The sequence below is a fragment of the Uloborus diversus genome, chromosome 7 (genome assembly GCF_026930045.1).
Source record: "Uloborus diversus isolate 005 chromosome 7, Udiv.v.3.1, whole genome shotgun sequence".
Classification (NCBI taxonomy): Eukaryota; Metazoa; Arthropoda; class Arachnida; order Araneae; family Uloboridae; genus Uloborus; species Uloborus diversus.
Genome location: NC_072737.1, coordinates 106,593,477 through 106,616,375, shown reverse-complemented (window position 1 = coordinate 106,616,375; position 22,899 = coordinate 106,593,477). Strand labels below are relative to the sequence as shown.

At 31.0% G+C, this 22,899-nt stretch overlaps 1 protein-coding gene across 1 annotated transcript in view; it reads left to right on the top strand.

The window, feature by feature from the left end:
- LOC129226402 (cyclin-dependent kinase 12-like) overlaps positions 1–22,899 on the top strand; it is a 171,092-nt gene that overhangs the window by 40,421 nt on the left and 107,772 nt on the right. Inside the window, exons 3-4 of the mRNA XM_054861002.1 lie at positions 8,590–8,649; positions 9,779–9,915. Coding sequence (XP_054716977.1) covers positions 8,590–8,649; positions 9,779–9,915 — 197 coding nt within the window. The remainder of the gene's footprint in view (positions 1–8,589; positions 8,650–9,778; positions 9,916–22,899) is intronic.

Sequence of the window (22,899 nt, the reverse complement as noted above, 5' to 3'; positions counted from 1 at the left end):
TGCCCAATTTTCACCTTTCAAAGAACTGTTTTTATCCCAATATAACAAAAGAAGTCTCATGTATGAATGGTGGAAGAATCAATAAGCATTAATTTTTATGACATTATTAAAATATGTCTCATTAATTAAAATATGTTAAGAGTATTTTCATTTAAGTGTGTATTGAGGGTTTTAATTGAAATTATTATTTTTTCTTTGATAAAAAAAAATTGTATTCCTAAATGCATTAAACACGGAGAAATAATGTCTACAATGGAAAACATAATGATTTTCTTAAAACCTACTTGTCCTGTTTCTATAATTGTTATCACTGATACATTAGGTTAATAAATTACATGATTTGTAACTTTTTAAAAAAAATTTAGACAAAATACAGTGGCTCCCAAAAGTCTTCGTACGCCTACGACTTTCAACGAAACAGGCCCCAAATCATTGGTTAGAATTAATATTTTGAAATAGGTATTTAATTATAAGATCTATGATCAATTTTTAACAAAACTGCATGAAAAGTTTTTAAAAATTATTAAAACTTAATTTTTTAAAAATAAAAAACCGAAAAATGCCGGAAATTTTATCTCACAAAAGTCTTTGTACACTTTATAAAATGTCTATATATTATTGAATAATCTAACTTTTGATTAAGTTATTAATTAGTAGAATATCATACAGTATTCATAACACCTTTTAAACGTCTGGGAATAAATTTCATTCTTTTTTTTTCTTTTTTTAGCGTAATTTCTGAGTAAGTGTTTTACCACACTTCGAGTATTACTATTTCTAGCTTTATTTTCGTTTTAAACCTCTATTTTCGTAATCTAGCCTCCAGATTTCTCTAAATACGTTACATTAAGTTACAATCTGGAGATTGAGGGGGTATTTTCTAAACTTTAGGACAATTTTCGAGGAACTAGACGCAAACGTTGAAAATCGTGTGCTTCTTATGGTTATCTTGGTAAAAACAAAGTTGTTTCCAATAACCAAATTTTTGGCTAAGAGTTCAAAATTGGTTTTTAAAATATTTAAAGGAAGAGCATGATTCATTATTTCATCAAAAAATTACAAACTACCAAGTCCTGATGCTGATATGCACCCTCACACTAAAACACCTTCACCGTCCTGATTAACTGATCCAACTAAGTTCTTAAGATTAAATTCCTAATTTTTTCTTCTACTTACAGTTATACAACAATTTAACCAAAAATGTTGAATTAATATTTATCTGTAAGTAAGACATGATTCTAAACTGTTTTTAGCTTATTTATCATTGATTTTGGGACGAAAAGTGTAAGCTTTCTATTTTTCGCAGGATCAAGAAAATTTCTGCGGAAAGAGGTTCCATTTAATCCAGCTAATCAAAGAACTTGGCGGACAATTTTAGGTGGAAATTAAATGTAAAATGTTTCATTTAACTCTGCAGAAACTTTTGCAGTACTCAAATGTGTATTTTTCATTAATTTTTTAACTTTAAATCTACGATCACGTTTTGTCAACTTTGCCGGTTGACCTTTTCTTACCTTGTTTTCAGTCCGATTCCTTTCTTTAAAGCATTTTATCAAGCACTTTACTATACAAACTAATAAATTAACTAATTTAGGGACATTTCAAACCAATTTACCAGTACTGTGGGAAAAAAAATTCAAATTTTGAATGGCATTTGCGGATTTTTACGAATACCAGCCATTCTACAGTAATAAGCAATATATTACGGAATAAATAAACAAAAAATTAAAGCCAAATGACTTATAAGGGTCAACACAATGCAAAAATATTAATAAAACCGCATATGATAATTTTAATCATGAATTTATTCGAAAATATTTGAGTACTTTTGTGGTGTGTTGTTTCTCTGTCTCTTCGTTTTCTGACTCATTTCAAAAAGAAGATCCGTCAATATTTTGAAAAAAACCAGTGGGTTATATTTAGAATGACATAGGAATGATGTGAAAAAATATTGGACTTTATATTTGAATTTAATATATATCAGAAAATGAACTTAGAACTGCAAACGGAGTACTGGTGTGGAAAAAATGTGATCGCTTCAGATAGGGTTACCAACTTCGCCACTTAGCGACTGGCATTAAATCTTTAGTCACTTGATTAGAAAATATTCTCACCTGTTAAGCGATACTTGCGTATCTGCGATGCAATCAGTAACTATTATTTTGGTAAAAAATTATATGGGTTTGTTTTTCCAATGCTAACAAGGTTGATTAACTTTAAATCAACTCCTTTATTTACCGTTTTTTTTTCTTTAAATGCCTATATTTTGAAAAGTGCAATCTTTTTACATTCGATATGAGAATCAAATTTTATTCTTTTTTCAAGCTAACTTCGCTTTATTAAGATACAAATAAATGAAAAGTATCTTTATTTTTATTTTGACGCTTATTTCAAGTTTTTAAAGCGAAATTTTATTTTCTAGTATGAGTCAAAAAGTAAAATGTTGAATCGATGGTTGTTGAAAATGTTGAATCGATGGTTATTATTGCTTCAATGTGTCAATATATATCCTTGATTCGCTTATCATAGGCCTCTTAAGTGCAATTCTAAACTAGTTTTTAACAAAAAACAATTTCGTTTACGAACCGTTTGCATACTTTTGATGCCATCACTTTGAGGATAGTGATCTCTTTGAATCTGCTATAGGGATGGGATTTTTTGACTTGTTAATGTTTAGTTCGCTTTGTTAAGAGGTAAACAAATAAAATATCTTGTTAGTTTTTATTAAAATCACGGAATTTAAAAATTTTAAACGAAATTCTGTGCTTTTTAAGAGTGTCTTGGGCCAAAAAGTTAAATGCTGAATCCTTGCCTGAATTTTATTTTTTTGTTTCAATTATTTTGAGTACTATACATACAACATTTCTAGTGTTTTCTACACAATGTAGAATTGTATATAAATATTGATACTTGAGGGGTGCCCATCTCCCAGAGAGCGATGTCCCCCCCTCCCCCCAAATGCTAGCAAACAACCAATAATGATTTTCTCAACAGAAAAGAGAAAAACACTCAAGTTTAAGCTTCAATGATGCAGTATTTGGACCATCAAAATTATAAAATTTCGTTTTTACAAAAAAAAAAGTTTTTTTTTTTTTTTGCAAAGTTATTTGATTTTTTCCCAAAATTAATTGATTTTTCACAAAATTATTTGATTTTTCACAAAAAACGGACCTTGTGAAAAATCCTGGACAGACCCCTGAACTCAGTTTTGAGTTATTTTGGTTTTACTAAAAAATTTCAAAGTGTACGAACACTTTTGGGAGCCACTGTATGCATTGATCTTTTGATTTTTAAAATTGTATAATATACATCAGATTTATGATTCGTTTGTAAATAGTGCAAAATACTTTCCCATGTTCAAGAATGCTTGATTTTAATTTTACTTTTTTATTTATAGTAGATAGCTATGATTATGAGGAACTTAATTTTGCCAGAATTTATTCTTGCAAATTTATAATGTCTATATTATATTATTTGTAATTAATAATGTCTGAACTATCAAAGTAAATTATTTCTTTGATTATTTATACCAAGACCTATTTACGCATTGTTTTTTTTAATAATAGTTAAAAGATTTTCAAACAATATTCTCCTACAAAAATCTCTAAGTATGAGGAAATGAAATGATTAGATTTTACTCTTAATTATTTAATTAATTCTGAAGAAATTAGGTACAAATGTGAATATTAAACATTCCTTAACAATTAATTCATAAAATCTTCATGACTTCCCTAAAATAAAATTTCTTTTCTTACAAATAGTAATAAAAACCAAAAAAACTTTTTTTTTGGGGGGGGGGGGGTTCAAAATAACCCGGTTTTTATACCAACCCTGACGCTGGCACAAAGGAGAAAACCAGTAACCTTGCTGCTGAAGAAAGTGATGGTGCAAGTTATATATACAGACAGTACGGGCAGAAAGTACTGTATATACTCGCAGATAAGTCGAGAAATTTAGTACAAAAAAGAAGGTCAAAAGTTAGGGGGGTTGACTTATATTCAGGTCAGAATTTCAAAAAACTTAACCAAAGAATTCTTGGAAGAAAACTCGGAAATGTAAGCATTTTCCAGATTTCAGTCTTACCCATTTAAGCAGATGCTAAAGAAGGAAATACTTAAACATTCTGCTATAATTTTACATGATCTTACTATGAAGTAAAGAGAATAATTACAGTAAAGGGCCGACTACTTGAAAAGTGAGAATGACTGCATTCACAAATTTTTCCAATAGTCGTGAAATAATTTTAATTTTTTTAAAATAATGTAATATGGCTACAGCTCAAAATTTTATTGACATTAGTTCAAAATAAAAACCACAAGTTGCAACAAAAATCGTGACAACGAAATTAAACCCTTTACAAAAAACGCGATTGCAGAAGTGAGCTTTTTTGTGCAAATTAATAAAAAATGGGATTTTTTTTTCTCATAAAAATGTATATTACATTCCATTTTCCTCCTCATAACCTTTATATCCAAAAATCTCACAACAACATTGAACATATACTGGTGATCTGATCATCCTTAAGGAGGACGGACCTGATTCTTACTCTTGATCACATGCTGAAAATTCAAACGGCTTCTTAGAAGAAATAATATGAGGACGAATATTGTTCTTCTTACTAGTCTTTGCACCTTAAAGCAGCACCGAGCTATGATGGGAGTCAGTAATGCTCCAATTTGCATTGGTTGTCTCTGTCATGAGGAAATTGTTACATCCTGTGTGATTGTGAAGTGTTTTGTGCCTGTCGGTTCGAACACATTTATCGTTATTTGCTTGAACCATGGAAGATTCATGAGTCCTATTAGATGTTTGCTTCAGCTATTGGGGTCTGTTTTACGACTTTTGTTTGGAAATTATACAATTGACCTCTGTTTGCAGTGCTTGGTTCATTTGAGCCCTATTTCATTTCATTGCAACTTGGGTACAGGGGTGGAAAATCTGCTTCAATTGCGCCAAACTGCTCCCATTTTGAAATCCTGCCGCCTTCCACTCCAGAAACAGGGAAATTTGCTGATTTGAAAAGTAAAAAGCGGACTCTTCCATTCTCTCCCTCCCGCTTCACACTTCATTTCTCCTGATTTTTTTAAAATTGTTTTGAAACTTTCCCCACTTTAACCCCTTGAGGACCAGCGCTCGGAAAACAAAGCGCAGCTACGGGACCAAACGTTCTGAAATGGAACGCCGCCATCGGCCCGAGCATTTACTGCAGTTAAGCCTAACTGAACAAAAATATTTATATAAAATCAGCATCTCAAAATAATGGCTTGAAATTTTAATTTTGCTTAAACAATGTACTACTGATTACTAATTATTAATATAAAGACTATTACATTATTAGAAGGAAGTGAAATAAGTAGAATACTAAAACTTTAACCATGTACACAAAATTGAATGATATGTGCACAAAAACAAAGTTAGAGTTTGACATCGTGAGTGTGGAATCAAAGAAAAAGAAATGTAGCAAAAAAGTATGTTCGTTATGTAATTTTGATTAAAACAACTTAGGTCAACGAATTTAAACTAGTTATATTTCCCACGCGACAAGTCTCAAAACTGCTTCATAATTCACTCGAAAACATTCCCTTTCACTCACTTTGCTAACCATTTTTATTGCAGTTTTCCATTCTCCAAATGAAAAAGAATAAATAAAGAAGAACAATATCAGAAAGGATTCAAAAATAATCATAAATTTCAGTGCCTCTGTACTCTCATTGAACGGGGAATCCCAAAAGTCTGGAACACATACGCAAAAATATTTTAACCTTCCCTCCCCCATAATTTATTCAGCTAGATGTATATCTCTTTCAATTACTCGTTAAAAAAAAAGAGAAGCAAAGATATAAACAAGAGCAATTGAGACCTCATAAATCATATGCACAGAGCAGAGATTCACTGTTGTTTACATCAAAAAAAATCTATCCCATTGAGAGGCCCAAAAAAGAAACTAAAGCGTGTACATGAAGGTCAAATACCATGTGACTCGAATATGATCAAAGTTATAGCCATTTAGCGCCATCTATTATCGTTTAAATATTCAATTCAATCGCTCCATTTCGAGAAAGCATATACGTGACGCTGGGATGTCAGCGTCCTTCAGAGCGCGTAGCAGGGAAGTGACGCTGGGCTGATAAGAGAGGAATCGTTGCGTAGCGTCCGCGTGACGCTGGGTGCGAATGGGTTAAAAAACTTTGCTTGACGTTGTATGTTAGAACTAAAATTTCTGGTGACCAATCCTATCGCTTGGCTATCATTCATTGCTGTGCTTTACTATCTTGAGTTGATTTAAGAAATATATATATTAAAAAAAAGATAAATGTATGATTTTAAATTTAACTCATAAATCATGAAAAAATAAAAAAAAAGTAAATATATTTTCATTCATCAAAATGATAGTTTTTTTACAATAGCAAAGGTTTTTATAAATTGAAGGGCTCTGGACAGAAATGTGACAAGCCAGAAGGAGTGACTTTTCGATCAAAATTTTTGTTTCTTATAACTAAAATTGGTATAAACATGACAATAGGTTATGTCATTTGGAAAAAAACATATCTGGTTTAAGTATTGCAGAATATAGTGTATAATATCTTTGAAAAATTCTACAAATACTTTTTACGCGTTGGAAATTGGCCTTCTGAAAATTCACATCATGTGGCATATCACATTCTTGCTCCAAGCATTTCAATTGTAGTTGTACTTGAAAGTACTGGTTTAAATTTAAATAGATGATGTACACGAAATATTTATCAGCAAGTACTCTATTACTAGTAAGAAATAACAAAAAAAAAAGTGTGAAAGAGCATAAAATATTATAAAATATTGCAAACATCTATTTTAGTTACAAATAACCCATTTTCAGAGCAAAGATATTTGAGATTGTGGATGAAATGCATAACTTGATTTCCTTTCATAAGCTCCTATCTTTTTACATTGAAAAAGGAGTCTCCTAGCCACCTAAAAGTAGGTCTGCAATTTTAACATTGATTTGTTTCTTTCATCATTTCGTGCATTAAAAAAATAACAAAGAAAAGGAAAATAAAAATAAAAACTGTTTCAACGCTTGGGGGGGGGGGGGGGTGTAGTTTTGGCCGGACAAAAATGATTTTATACATGCCACTGGCTAAAACCGGTTAAAACAGGACCAAAACTGGATTTAACCACCATAGAACTGGTCAAAACTAAATTACGTGAAAATACACTTCTACTTTGTATGTATGTGAGAGATGTGTTTTACAACTAATAAATCTGTTAGTTTAATTAAGCATAGCAATTTTAGTTAAATTTAATATTAGTGAAAGTAATTTACATTATTATAACAATAGTAGCAAATAAATTTTAACTTTCTTCAAAATTAATTACTGAAATTGCTCACAACTAAAACAAAAGACATAAGGAATACAAAAATGCCTGTAATATAAATATAGCAACTTTTCAGTAGTGTTGCCTTTTAATTTTCAAAAGTGTTATCTCCCTGTACCTTTCGTTTTGCTTTCAAAAAATGCCTATATGTTTCTAAAAGAAGTTCTTTTTTTTTTCTCATTTGTTCTTCAAAATTACTTGAAATACTTTGTACATTTTTGTGTGAGAATTTTATTTTTTTAATGTAACTGCATATTTTTCATGTAAACCTTATCTTCCAAACATGCTGTAATTTCTACAAACTGTAAAACATACTATATAGATAAATAATGCAAGATGATTGATTATGGTTTGTTTTACATTTTTTTTTATTAATTTATTATTTGGTTTTCATTTAAAATTTGATAATTATCTAAGTGGCCAAAACTGGATAAAACTGATTTTATCCTGGCCAGTTTTAACCGGTTTTATCCATGGTTAAAACCACCACTGGCCGAAACTCTTACAAACCGGGGGGGGGGGGGGGGGGGGGGTCTCTTGCTTCAATTCTCATTTCAAATTTTTATTTAAGGTATCTACTTAAGCATTCCAAGTTTTAAATCTTCCTGCTAAAATATCTATTATCATGTATCCTCCAACATCTTTTATTGTATTCAGTCTACAATTATTTTTGAAAGTATATTTTTAATTTAAATGCACTTTAGAAAAAGAAAAAAGATTGGGGGGGGGGGGGGGGGTCTCTTGCTTCAATTCTCATTTCAAATTTTTATTTAAGGTATCTACTTAAGCATTCCAAGTTTTAAATCTTCCTGCTAAAATATCTATTATCATGTATCCTCCAACATCTTTTATTGTATTCAGTCTACAATTATTTTTGAAAGTATATTTTTAATTTAAATGCACTTTAGACAAAAGAAAAAAGATTTTACATTAAGTTAATACTGGATGTGTGTTATTTCAATAAATTGTGTTAAGACATAACACTCAACATTTATTAGCGCTGTACCATTTTTATATTGCAACTTTTTTATGACTTTACATTCTGGCTGCTTTAAAATAGATAGGCTTCAAAATATTTTTTAAGCATTTGAATTTTCCTCCTTGGTAATAAATTTCTTTGTATCCATGAAAACTATGTGTTTGAGATACCGGTAGAACAACATAAATAATTTAAATGGATCTCTGAATCTAAAATATTATTGAATAATTACTTATCTGGTGCTTTTTATTTAGGTACTTTAGAGGCTCAATTGAAAACCATGAATTCATTCCTAGACACAAGCGGCACTTAAAGTAAGTATATCAAACTTTAAAATACCTTTTTAATTTGTTCATGTTTTAAAATGATCGAGGTTAAGGAAGCCTTTTGGCTCTATGCTCTGAAAGTTTATTTCCTTGCCAAGCTTTTTAAACTTTAAATCCCTTAAAAAATGGAATTTCTGGGGAACATGACAAGCCTATTTCTCCCCGCCATTTGACATGAGTGAATGGCAGAGCAATCTGGTTAGAGGGATCTGCCTTGTTCAAGATACAAAAAGAGTTAATTAATATGGAACAACTGTATTAATACGGAAAAAAAGATCCTTACTGTCTGAACGCGGATTGTATGGAAAGACAAACATCCGTTTTACAGCCGGAAAAAGAACAAATCTGATTTTTTACTGATCTCAGTTTTTGCAGAAGCAGAGTCTCATTCAAATGAGCGGAATATGTGCATCAAATTTTTACTTTTTCCCCCTTTTCACATAGATTCGTCTTGTCTGGACGTTTGAAAATTCCATGCAATCCATGGGTGGATACAAAAGTGTATCTTTATTTTATAACTAACTTTTTATAGAGAACAGATTTATTCCAATTTTTCTTTCAAATCCTTATTTAAGTACCTTAAATAAGCAATGAAAAGGAAGGAACAGCAATAAAGTTTTTCTTTTAACTTTTAAATCTTGATTACATAATTGTAGTTTGTCATAAAACACTCATCAGTTCAAAATCTTTGAGGGAAAGAATTCACTAAAAATATTGATGAAAGAGTTTTGTATAACTGAGTAAATTATTACAATGCAAGCTATTAATTGGAATTCAGGTATGCAGGAAATAATTATGATAGAAGTGAGTTTCCATTCTGTTAGGCCTGACACATGAGCTCTTTAAAATTGGATCATGGTTTAACTAAAACTGAAAGATTTTATTTCTTCTTAGCAAGCCATTATCAAAATATGTCGCATAGTTTAAAGTGTAGTTTTTTTTATAGTTTATACAAAGCTGTCTTCATTTTAAAACATCCAATTTTATTCTTAAATTTTCCAATAGATTGAGTAATGGGTAGTTGATGTTTTATGTATACGTTATGTGAAAGAGCTAAAAAATAAATTAATTAAAAGTAGATAGATTAAACTAATATTACAATGTATTTTATTTTCAGAATTTTAAATAAAGAAAATGATGACTGTGATAGAACACCAAGTTGGGGTGAGAGATGTGTTGATGTTTTTGATATTGTTTGCCAAATTGGTGAAGGAACTTATGGTCAAGTGTACAAAGCCAAAGACAAAGATACTGGTAAGAAAAAAAAGATATTGACCCTCGGATGACCGAGTAGGGTCATAAAAGCCAGTTTCAGCCAAATATCTTACTTTAAAAATTCGTGATTTATGCATTCTCTTAGCTGTGTTTTATATTATTATTTTAATATGAATTTTTGAAAATTTTGCTTTCCCCATGAAATAAAAAATACAGAATTGGATTTTCGCTTGGCAAAGCGTTTTTTGCATTTTCAGTTTTTGTGCCAATAACTAATTCGTCTGTTAGAACAGCTAAACATTTCAAAAACATTTTAACTTTTTACAAATGAAAAAAATCATAACTTTTCTTTCTCACTTTTTGTTGCAAAAGAGAGAGTTGCTCGCTTTTTGTCGTTGTTTCTGCTACTAATATGTGGTTTTTTATATTTATATATTTTTTGCTACAAATATTTGGTATTTGCTTCAAATTGTGTTATGATCTTAGACAAAATTTAAGGTTCTGTTACAAAACCAGGGTTCGTACACTCCTTATGAACTCCTTATTAACTCCTGCTTTTTAAGAAAAGAAAATAAGGGCCCTTAAAACTCCTGAATTTTTCTATTATGCTCTTACAAACTTCTTATTTTCTTATTCTACATAACCTTAAAGATTTTCTATTGTCAACCCGATACAAGCGTTTACTTAACACCAAATTTTGCCTAAATTCCGCTATTTTTTCGTTTGTTAACACGGAAAATCCAACTTTTTTGTTATACTATTTTCTTCCCCACATCCGTTTTTTTGATAAATTTCTGACGATTATGTCGATAATTATTAACATCTTGTAGACTAGTTAAAGTACCATTTTGAAGTTGTTTTTTGCTTTAATAAGTTCTTTTATTTGCTGTTTTTACACTTTCGATGCTTTCATTTTGATTAAAGCAATCTCTTTGCATCCAATATAAGAATGGACCTTTTCTGATTTTTGATGCTTATTATGCTTTACTGGAGGGTAAATAAATGAAATTTTTCTTTATTCCTATAAAAATCACTAAGTTAAAATTTTCAAGCAAAATTCTGTGTAATTTATGAGAATCAAAAAGTTAAAATCTAAATCGTTGGTTTGATTTTTGCTTCAATTACGTGGGTTGTTATTTATAATACATTTATTGTAGAGCTCTAATTTAACGCAATTTTAAAATAATTTACTTAAATGAATTCTTTTATGTGCCATTCTTTATACTTTTAACATGTTAACTGCAATCTCTTTGCATCCAACATGGGTATGAGATTTTTTGCATTTATGATGCTTACTATGCCTTGTGAAGAGGCAAAGAAATTAAATTCATTTGTATTTTTATTAAAATTATTAAATTGAAAAGTTTTTGACGAAATTCATGCTCTTTAAGAGTGTTGACTGTCAGAAAGTTAAGTACGGAATCACTGGGTGAAATTTATTTTTGTTTCAACTTCTTTTTTAAAGTGTTTTAATACATACATAACATCTGTAGTTGGCAGGGTTTCCGATTTTTTTCCTTTAAAAAAAATCGGACTTTTTTTTATTTAAATCGTTTTTTTTTCTTTTAATTTTAAAAATTAGTAGATATTAATTACTTAACATTGATAAACATAGCATATTTTATACAATAGATGAAAGAGCAACTTAATAGCTAAACAGTGGTGCCACTGTTTCCTAGAATTATAATTTTCATACTTTTTAGAAGAAAAATTCTCAAAATTTGTCAGTTTTCTGTGTTTGTTAGCATAGAATCACACAAAAGTTTTGAAATGGTCTACAAAATTTTGATCTTTTTTGAAGATTAAAAAAAAATTTTGTGCATTTTTTTTCAAAAGGATTCCTAATATTAAAATGAACTTTTTGTGTATGAGTAACCTTATCTTTCTATGCCAAAATCAAACACAAGCTTTGCTGAAAATAAGTTTTTATTTGGTTAGGAAATTGTTAGTACATGTTTTTTTTTTTTTTTTTTTTTTTTGGGAAAATACTAATTTTCAATTTTTATCAATGTCACTTATTTTTTATTCATTTTCAATAAAACATATTTCAATGCTCCCCCCCCCCCCCCCCCCCCAAATCTCCAGTGTTTGAATTTGATCCCGAGACGGCTCAAGTCTAAGAAGCAGTAAATGAATATTTCCCTATAAATTTCGAATGTTTGAGCATTCAATGTACTAAATGAAAGCAAAAAAAAAAGAGTTCTTTCTAAATTATGTTTTAAGAAATGCATCTTTAAACAAGAATCTAGTCCAGGGGTAGGAACTATCCTAAAAATTTCAAATTTTGTTCTAAAATTCCTAAATTTATCACTATTTAATTCCATATTTGCGCAGAAAAAGAAAATTCAACCTAAAAATGAAACTTTTCATGCCTATTTTGGGATGAAATGACCTTGCTTGACCCTAAGAAATTTTCTCTAAAAAGGAAAAACCTATGCTGCTGCCTTTTTTTTCGGAGAAAGGGGGGGGGGGGGATGCATTCAACCATAACATATGCTGAATATAAAGCTGTTTGTTTTATCTATACTTTAGAACTCTTGCAGTCATTCCCCTTTTGCAAATAATATATTAAAAGAAAATGATAAAGAAAGTAAAAACAGCTGTGCAGCAGACATTGCAGAAAAAGAATTAGGATTGGAGAAGATAGGATCTGTTATTTTTGATTTTTTCCCCCCTTCAAAAGAAATGAAAAATATGCAAACCATGTTAGCAGAGATGTCGCTCTCTAATGGTTAACATAGGAACTTATTGTTTGCATATTGTGCATAATGGAGCAAAGGAGTTGAAAAACTTTTGCTCCACATAGATAATCACCCACCATGAGGGAAGAAATTCCTTCCTTACAAGTTGAATTGCTTGACGAAGCTTTGGCGGATCATGTCTTTTTACGACATGCTGAAACAAGGTGGTTAACTATTCGGCCTGTATGTGATAGACTGATTGAACAGTATTTAGTTTTAATTATATTTCTTACATCTATATCTGTTCAGTATGAAGGTGGCAATTTAGATAGATATAAGAGAACTGCAAGTTCATTGAAAGATCTATTTATAGTAGTACACTTACATTTTTTCTCACTTCTCTCTGGTCTGCTGAAAAAATGTCCTACTTTTATAGAAAGAAAGCCCAGTTGTTAATTTTTTGTACCTAAAATTGGACGAAATTATTAGAAGTATATTTTTAAAGTTCATGAAATCTAAAGTATTGGGAGCCGAAAAAGTATATTTCTGTAATAAAATGTTTATTTGTGTACAGATTTAGGGGGGTGAAAGGGGATGCACCGCACCCCCAACATTTTGCGTTGGATTTTCAAAAAAAAAAATGTAATGGAATATATTTTATCAGGAAGAAAAAATATTTTTTCATCGGGAAGATTGCGAAAAAACTTCTTTTCTGCAGCTACAATGCAAGTTAATTTACTTAAATCAAACCAAAAAATATAATAATATGCAGTTTATTGTGTTTTTCGGTCACCACTAGGGTTGGGCAATTTACAGCCAGGGCCGCGCCAAGCCTGGTCGGTGCCGTCGTGCAGATATCTTTTGAGCGCCTTTATGCAGTGGCGTTCGGGGAAAATATAGTTAATATTTATAGTGAGGTTTTGAAGACAAATATATGATGGAAAAAACTGCGTTTCGCATTTAATTTATTAAAAAAACAAAACGTGTAAACATTTTGTTCTTTGTCTAAATGTACACTTAATTACATTTATTGCAACATATGTTGTTTTTTTAATAACATTAAAAGCAGTTTTATGTATATATAGCATACTGAACACAGCTTATTCTAAATAAACTGATTGAAACTGTCAACTTACAGTTAGGAACAAACTAATTTAAAATGTAATACGTTACAAATTTTAAAAATATGGAGCTTAGAGTATGTATCAGGGTTGTTTGGTTTAAACCACGTTGGTTTAAACCATGGTTCAAACCAATTGGCTTTTTTAAAAAAAAAAACTATGCGGTTTTTTTGAAAAATGGTTTTTTTTTTTTTTAAAGTCAAAAAAAAAAAAAATCCATTTTACAGGTTTACATTGATTTCCCCACACATATTGTATAAGAAACAAATTAGGATTGAAAAAAGCTTCAAAGCTAGTCTTTTTGTTCAAGGCTTTCAACTAAATGAATTTTTTCTAAAGACTGTTGGAGAAAACAACGGTTCTTTTGGTTTAAAACAAAATATTTTCAATCTGTTACAAACAAAAACTGTAAAATTACATTTATAAATACAGTGTTCGCGCTCAACTATCCGTAACCTGGGTCCCAGGGACCCATTAATGAAATAGATTTGGGTCCTTTGGTGGAAAAAATGAGTCCCTTAAATTTTAAACAGAAAATCTTAGTGTGTAAATGAATAATATAAAAATATTTATACTTGGGGGGGGGGGGGGGAGGCATGAAATAAAATAAATTGGTTATTTTTGCCCTAAGTTTTTGTGATTTTATCATTGTAAAATTATTTTCAAATAAGACACTTGCATGACTTAGTTATGTGAGAAACTATTTGGTCAGTTACAATGAGATTAACTCAAAATTTACTTTAAAAATGGGTTTTACCATAAAATATAAAACAAGTGCCTCTGATTGATCAAGCAAAAAGCACTCCCTTAACCTTTGTTTTCCTGGAAATTTTTCTTAGCGAAAAAAGCAAACAGACCCCCCCCCCCCCTTCCCAATTATCATTGGCAATTAGATAATAATAATAATAATAAATCGCAAGCGAATGAACCCAACGCAAAAATCGCGATCGCAAAAACGAAACATTTTCTCATATGAGTGTGAAAATTGCTCATTTGCAATCTTAAATCAGTATATTTGACTTTATTTTGACTCGTTCAAAATATCTGTTTTGGTCGCGATCGATTAATACCCAACTTTTGCAAGTCCAAATAAAAATAACCCGTCAGAAAGAGATGAATTATTAGAAAAAGAACAAGGTTAAAGTGCTTTTGCATAAAATTCAAGTATTCATAAACAATTTAACAAGAAAAATGTAAAGTTCCGAACTCTTTGTGTTTAGCGCGATCTGGAAAATGTTCGCCATTTTTTTTCTCCCCTCTTTTTATTGGGGATGCGAAGTGATGATTTTCAAAAGTAATTCTGGTTACATGAATGCCAAATTGCAATATTATTACTGTACAATTGTCTTGTATTAATCCTGAAGATTGCATTGAAAACCTCTCTTATTTTTAGTCTTCATTTCTGTTTTTAGGAATTTCCTCAAGATAAAAGTTGAGGGAAAGCTTATTCTTAGAATACAGTACAATGGGCTATTTATGAACTTGCTCCCTGAGCTCTGCCCAGGAGGTCACTGTAAGCTCAAGTCTTATCACTAAAATTCCATTGACTGGTCCACAATTGGGGTGTGTTTGAATAGCTGATAAACAGATAGGGTCATTTTAGTCCTTTTCTGTTGATTCTCCTGGTCATTTTGAAGCTTAAAAGCATTTACTAAATAGATCTTTAGCATTTTCTCCCTTTTTTTTCTGGTTCTTATCTTTTGGGTTTTCTGGGTCCCTGGGACCCGATTTTTCGCGGAAGTTGCGTCCCTTTCCCGCGAATTTGCGTAAAAAACCCGCTATAGCGCGTAAACGTGAACCCTGAAATAAATATACAGGGTGTTCGAAAAGTCCTTGACACATTTAACCTAAAATACCATTGTTATGTGTCGAGGGCTTTTCGGACACCTTGTATATGTAATGTATTCAACTCATTTCAGAAATATGTGTGTAAATCTTTTTACAATTACATAAAATCAACTTTACACCACAATAACATATGCATAAATACATAGCAACTTTTACATTATAAATTAATATTATTTTTATGTTATTTAGTACTTTGAACAAAAAGCAAGTTTTGAAGCTTTTCCAGAGCCTAATCAATTTTTGAGTTATGAATGATATCTAAATGACGAAAATATACGCACTGCACTTTCCTGAAGCTGGTTTTAGTAATGTTGAAGACTTTTAAAGACGGTTGCATTGCATTTTTCAAATTCTTTTTCCTGGTTTTTCCACCACTCAGTCAATGTTGCAGAAGATATAATGTTTTTGGCAAAAAAAATTCTTGAAATAGAATTTGCAACACATTTATTTGTTCTAAAGAGTTTGCATTTAATATTTTTTAAACTTCAATGCTGGATGCAGCATGTATGCCAGTAAATAAGCTGTAATTTAAGCCATGTTACACCAATTTTTGTATTTTTGATTTGGTTCTTTGTTTTAGCGCTAGTCGATATCTTTTCCAAGTCTTTCCAAAATAAGAACGGAGTCGAATATAGAGCAGCACTTTTGTTTGAAACTTTGTCAGTACAACAGCAATCGATTTTTTGACTGTTCAATCATGTACTGTTGTACATTTTGCTTTACTTCAATATTTGCGACATTGTGTATATAAAAATCAGCATTATGTAAGATCAGAAAGAAAAAGTATGAAAATTGTTCTTTTGAAAAGATTATGTTTAAAAATATAACTTTTACCTTTATTCGATAATTATTCATATTATGTTGGTTTTATAAAGTTTTTTTCTTGGATCTTCATTATATTTTATCTTAACCCGCATCACAACCACTTCTTGAAATATTTCGTATCATAAAGGGTCTATATATACATGCATATTAATATGTTAATCAAGTCAAACATTTCAATCAATATTTCCCCGCAGAAAGCTATTTTAATTATTTAATTTAGTTACAAGATTTTGTTCTTATCTCTTTAATTAATCAAGAAATTAGGTATAATGTGACTATTGAATAACTGTTAATTACATGGACCCTTAATTACCTTCCAAAAATTAATTGTTTTTCTCGCAAATAGTATTTAAACCAAAAAAACCTGGTTTAAAACCAAAAAAAAACCAGTTTTTTGGTTTTTTTGAAAAAAAAAAAGTTTTTTTTTTTTACCAACCCTGATATGTATAAACATAAGCGAGCAAATATATTTTTAAATTAATTATTCAAAGCAAATTATATTAACACATTAAATCTTCCCACGCAATCGCATTCGAACAATAACAAATAATACAACATGCAAAAACTGAGCAAATAGGTAAAAGTATTTTAATCAAAATTTACACAGCATTTTTTAGATGTTAAATTACAGGAATTGAACTTTTCTGGCTTTGTTTTTAGCAAACTAATTTACAAGTAAATCCATGTCTAATTTTTGTAAAATATCACTTTCGATAGAAATAATTGCAAGATTTGACGATCTCTCTTGACCCATACTGGATCTAAGGTAATTTTTAATTATTTTTAATTTTGAGAAAATTTACGCCCGCTGTTATCTTTTGGATAATTGAAATTGGAAACAAAGTTTTGGTAATATCTAGGGTCATTTTCTATTAAGACTTGTACTTAAGATGGTAATAATGGATTTGGCCATAGCCCAGGATCATCAGGGACTGGCAAAAACGTATCGAATATTCGACTTGACAGTTATTTCTTCGCATGTTTCAACTCTATTGGAAGGTAATTCCCGAATCAAAACTGTTTCTAACTCATTCTGAATGTTTGGTTCATTTGGTACTTCCAATGGTAACTTAGACGCTGATGTGCTACAACCACTAGAAGTGTTAGTTTGGATATCCTCAGATTTTTGGAAAAACTAATCAATTTTAAAGTTGTGTTTTTTTTTAGGTCCTCTTCTCGTTTTTTTCTTTTCTTCAGTAAATTTTGGTAACCAGACAGTTTTTTTTTCCATCTGACATCTCGGAAAAGAAAAATAGAGCAAATAACTATTACAAGAACGGCGGAATACCATTTTTTTAACCACTCAGAAAGTCACTGCTTGAAATATTTTACATTAATTCTGAAAGACTGAGTATCGTTACTAGCTCTAGTGTCATCCAGTTCGGTAATTTGTAATGTTCCTTCCCTAAAAACTGTGCACTTCCCCCAAATGTCGATTTCAAACTCTTTCATGCATAACATTTTAATTTCATTCGTTTCAAAATGATTATTAAAAATTTTTGCTTTATTTTAATGCAGCACACTTAATGAAATATCCTGAAATATTTACTTCGTTGTAAGCGTTAAACTATGAAGAATCTTCAATTTTGCAAGCTCAAACCAAAATAGATTTTTTACAAATGATTTTTATCGCTTCACTTAACGATAATTTCTTGATCGTCTATACATACATTAGTTTATTTTTGATTCAAAAAGACATTTAAAATATGTCTGAAACCAGAGCTGTGTATTTTCTGCGGATGGAAAAATTTACACAATAAAAAGACAAAAAATTTTCAGTTATTTTAAAAACTGCTTCAGGGATTTTTTAGGAAGAATTATTTTCCCCTCTTTTTCTGTTAGGGCTAAAATCGGTATATGACAAACTTTTATTTTGGAATACAGTGTACAGTGGACTCTCTCTATCTGCACACTCCCTAATGCGAACACCCCGATATTCTGAACACATTTTAATTGTCCCGACGAAACTCCATAGACTTAACATAGGTTGACCTCTCTGTACTCTGAACGCCCTATAATATGAACACCAGTATTATGAACGCTATTTTGAATCCCCGTTCAATCTCTACCTCTCTATATACTGAACATATTCACAATTGGTGCTCTGGCATTCCTTCGAATCAAACTGGAAAACCTAACTCTATCCCAATGATAAAAGCGCATGAAGGGGGAGATGGAGAGAGGAAGAAGAAAAATGATTTCCTGAATATTCCTGCATCACATAAAGCCATTCAACTGAGCAATATGAGCCTGAAGTTTCTGCCCCTGAACTGTATTTAAAGAATCCAACGATTGCATCAAGTAATATTCAAGATCTTTTAGGTAAAATGCGGCTGAAAATCACTAGGAAACATTTTTACTAGTATGATAACACGAACCTTGCATGAGAATACACAATGTAAACACAAATTAAGAAAAAATTCTCTCTCCAGATATTGTACCGATGGCTGTATTGTAATATTTTATTGTTGAACGTTATGTGAAACTTTTTAAATTAAAAAAGTAAAAAGTAAATGCAAGAGTTTAGGTCCTACTAAGTTGAATTAAACATTGCACTAGCCACCAATAAAACATTTAGCCCCTCTATCTCAGTAACTGCTATAGCTCACTAGGCAAAGTACTGACATAATACATTAACGCAATAGAATAAATATACATGCATTTTCCAATCTCCCTTTATAATGAACACCCCCATAATCTGAACACTTTTGTTCGGTCCCATGAGTGTTCAGAATAGAAAGAGTCCACTGTACTTTTTTATTTCATATCTCGAAGTTTTTTCGAGTTTAGTAACTCCACTAATATGTTAATGCGTTTTGGAAAGAGAAAATATTTGGAGTATTAAAGTTAAACATCACTCTAAATGTCTCTCTAAACTCTAATTGATGAATAATTGATTAAACGTGAATGTCTGTCAAAACATGACACCAGGTTACTGATTATATTTCTAAAATGACGTGTTGTAATGTAGAAGATATTCCACCTTGAACCGTAAAACTGAAATTATTTCCGGCAAAACCAATATTTATAAAATATGGAACCGTTAAAAAGGCATTGAATTTGAAATCTAAAACAAATACATTCTCTTTCCAAAGCTCTTTTTTTAATTTGATACGCAAATAACCGATTAAAAGGGGAGAAGGGAAGAATCGAGTTATTATGGTCAAGTCGTTACTTTTCTGAACTAAAAAGTTAGTCTAAGTTATAATCCACAATATATAAATATTACGCATACATCAATAATATGAAAATATGCTCACCGTATGATAGCACTAAGCAGGGGAAATCACAAAAGGACTAATTGAAAAAATTATAGAACCACATACTCATTGCAAGAACCAAAAGGGAGAAATGCAAATTTGTTGCGCCTCATACGCTCAATCTTATGCAAGATACTCCATGACTCAATCTTATGTTCTACGCAGACTTACCAAAAAAGCATTCACGACTCCACATTAGGAAGAAAAATGCTAACGTATGCATTAATTAGCATCACATTTTTTTCAGTGCAAAGTGCAATACATTACGCTTTTGCAATAGCATGTTTAGACACAACAAGGCAATAATTTTTCTTGTTTGATGTGCTGCGAGACGGATCGCTTGTTTCACTGAACAGTATAATTTCACCCCCACCATTAGATACAATGAAAAGTTAAATTTTATTTTTTGTTGGAATTTTTTTTCTTCCATTTAGAGCATTTTCGATGGGTAGAGCTCGGCGCCTTTTCGACTCTGGCGCCCTTGTGCGGCGCACGTCCTTGCTCATAGGGGCGGCGCAACCCTGTATGCAGATATACCGTCACATATATCGATATATAACTACTAACCTGATGACGATAGTTAGATTTCTATCCGTCCAATATATCATTTGCATACAGAAGAACAGAAAATACAGGATTAATTCCGGAGAAATTAAAATACTGACTTAAAAATACATAATCTTTCATAGCTCTGTGTGATGGGTGAGTTTGAAATTTCAAGATATTTTCTGCATTCTTCAAACAGTTATTTTATTTTTTATTATAGTAAAAGGGAAAAATTCACAAGGCCGCCGAGGGTAAATGTGGGCCCCTTTGTTACTTAGGACAAAGCTGACATGGGCTCTCATAGGCCCATAAAAGTGAACGTGTATTGGTTAAGAAAGTATCGTAATGCAACAATTAAATTTAGCCAATTGAGGTATCAACACGATTCATAGTTCAAATTAAACATAAACCATTGATATTGAGCTGAATAAAATGTTTAAGAAAAATACTGAACGGAAATATTTTTATTTAAAAAAATTGAAAAACGAAAACATCCTAATAAGAATTATGTTTGCACATTTATCGCACAAGAGGGAGCGCAACTTAATTTTTTCAGTTCTGAACGAATATAACTTTAATCCCGACATTAAGAGGCAAAATATTAACGTCCTTCATAACACATGGTGAACCGATTTGACAAAATTGTTCCCGCTTTGCTGGTAACGATGAAACTGAAACTTCCTAATTTCCCCAGATAAGCGCCACATACGAGTTGACGAAACTTCTGGGTGCATGAGCAAAAATAGGGTTTTTATGTAAATTCTACGCATTAATGTATTTAAAGCAGTAATTATTTATAGCAAAGCAAATCCGAGCATACTTACGGTTAAACGTTACGTTGGTAGTTCATTGCAGCTCTTTTGTTTGGTATTTTTTGACTTCAGTTTAAGAGTTGTCATCAAATACCGGAACTGAAAAGGTGAAGAAATTTTCGTATTCGTTTTTCGGTTAAATTGCTTGTGAAATAATGACATTGTTGGGAAAATTGATATACCTAATAATATGGATTTTGGATTGGATCTGCTGGAGAAAAATTAATTCAATTTTTAAAATCAATATTAAAATGTGTGTGTATCTTTAAAAAACAAGTTTTAAATTTATTATATATACTAGCAGTACCCGCACAGCGACACCCGGGCTAAAAATTTAATGGAAGTCCAATGAATAAAAAAATTAACGTCTCCACCCCTTCTGATGTGAAATGATCATTTTTCTTTGTATAAAATGCATACACACCTTTTCAAAAAAAAAAAAAAAACTATTAAAGTTTCTTTGGAGTTTAAAACTTTTCGTCAAATCATTAAATTAGATTTACAGTTGCTTTAAAACTCTATTTAGCGAGTGAAGCGGTTTTTGCTGCAATTTAAAATATTTCGCCAAATAAACAAAAAAAGACATCAAATAATATCTTTCAAATGTAAAAATAGTTCCGCAACTCGATTGTTTATCGCCAAACTCGCCCAGTAACCACGCTATCATAATCCATCCGCCTAACGAAAAAAAAAAACATCCAGTGGAACATTCAAAAGTCATCGTCAGAAAAAAAGAAGAAGAAGTTGTACATTTCACTCGGATAAAAACAAACCAAAAGTTTCTTTTCTTCCAAAACAAATCGCGAAAACAATGAATTACATTTACAATTGCTTTAAAGCAATAATCCTCGACTGAACTGCTCAGCGCCTAACGCGCCAAGTGACCACGCTACCGGAATCTAGCCCTTTTGTGTGTAAAGCGGATGTTTTTTCTTTGGCTATAATAAATGTTTCGCCAAACAAACAAAAAAGTATAGAATCACATTAACAGTAGCTTTCAAATCTTAATGTATTAAGAGCTGCGTTGTCCGGCTTTGCCCCGTCCACCTTGAGAATAAAAATTGTGTCAAGGGACATATATTCAACAATCAGGCTTAAATAAAAGGAAAAAAAAGCGCCATGAAAAATTACCCTTCCAAACAATGACGACAGGTATTAAAATACTTTTAAGAAATTAAAATGCGAAAGATGGATTTTGAAAGCTTAACCTTGGAAACACGAAATGAAATAAGTTCAAGAAATTAAATGCAAAATAAAGGAAAGAAACAATGAATTCAAAAAGCGTAATCATGGAAACTCGAAAATAAAATGGTTGACCACCTGAATCAAAATGACATTTTTCGAATTTGGTTTAAAAAACGCTTGTAACTTTTTTCCTTTGAAAATAGAAGCTAAGTTTTTCGACCAGAGGTCGAGAGAGATCTGGAGTAAAAAATGTCACTTTTTCCAATGGCGTCAAAAACTGTGGGAGAATTCCTTCACTTTTTATTGATAGATTTAATGAAAAAAGTAGTGCCTAAATTTCAGCTGAGCCTAAAAAAGTTCCAGCTAAAATCGCAAATTACTCCCGCCGTAATTAAGTTAGAGCATTGAAACAAATTGTTCAGAACGCGGCAAATTGTACCCTTTTCAACGATATATAATATTAATATGTGCCGTAATATTCGGGAATTTATGTGAAATTTGGGCCTAAATTCGAATAAAAAAAGAATTATTTATCGGTTTTTTTTTTCGAATATAGTCTATGTCACTCAGTAAGAAAGCACCTTTCATATAGTGAAGGATATTTTCAAATAGGTGCTGTGTTTCCGGAGATTACCTCGAACATATAAACACTCAAAAATCCGCCCTCTCTCTTCATTATATTATTATAGATTTTGATTAACCAAATAACGATTTTATTAATGCAAATTCACACAGGGTTCGTACG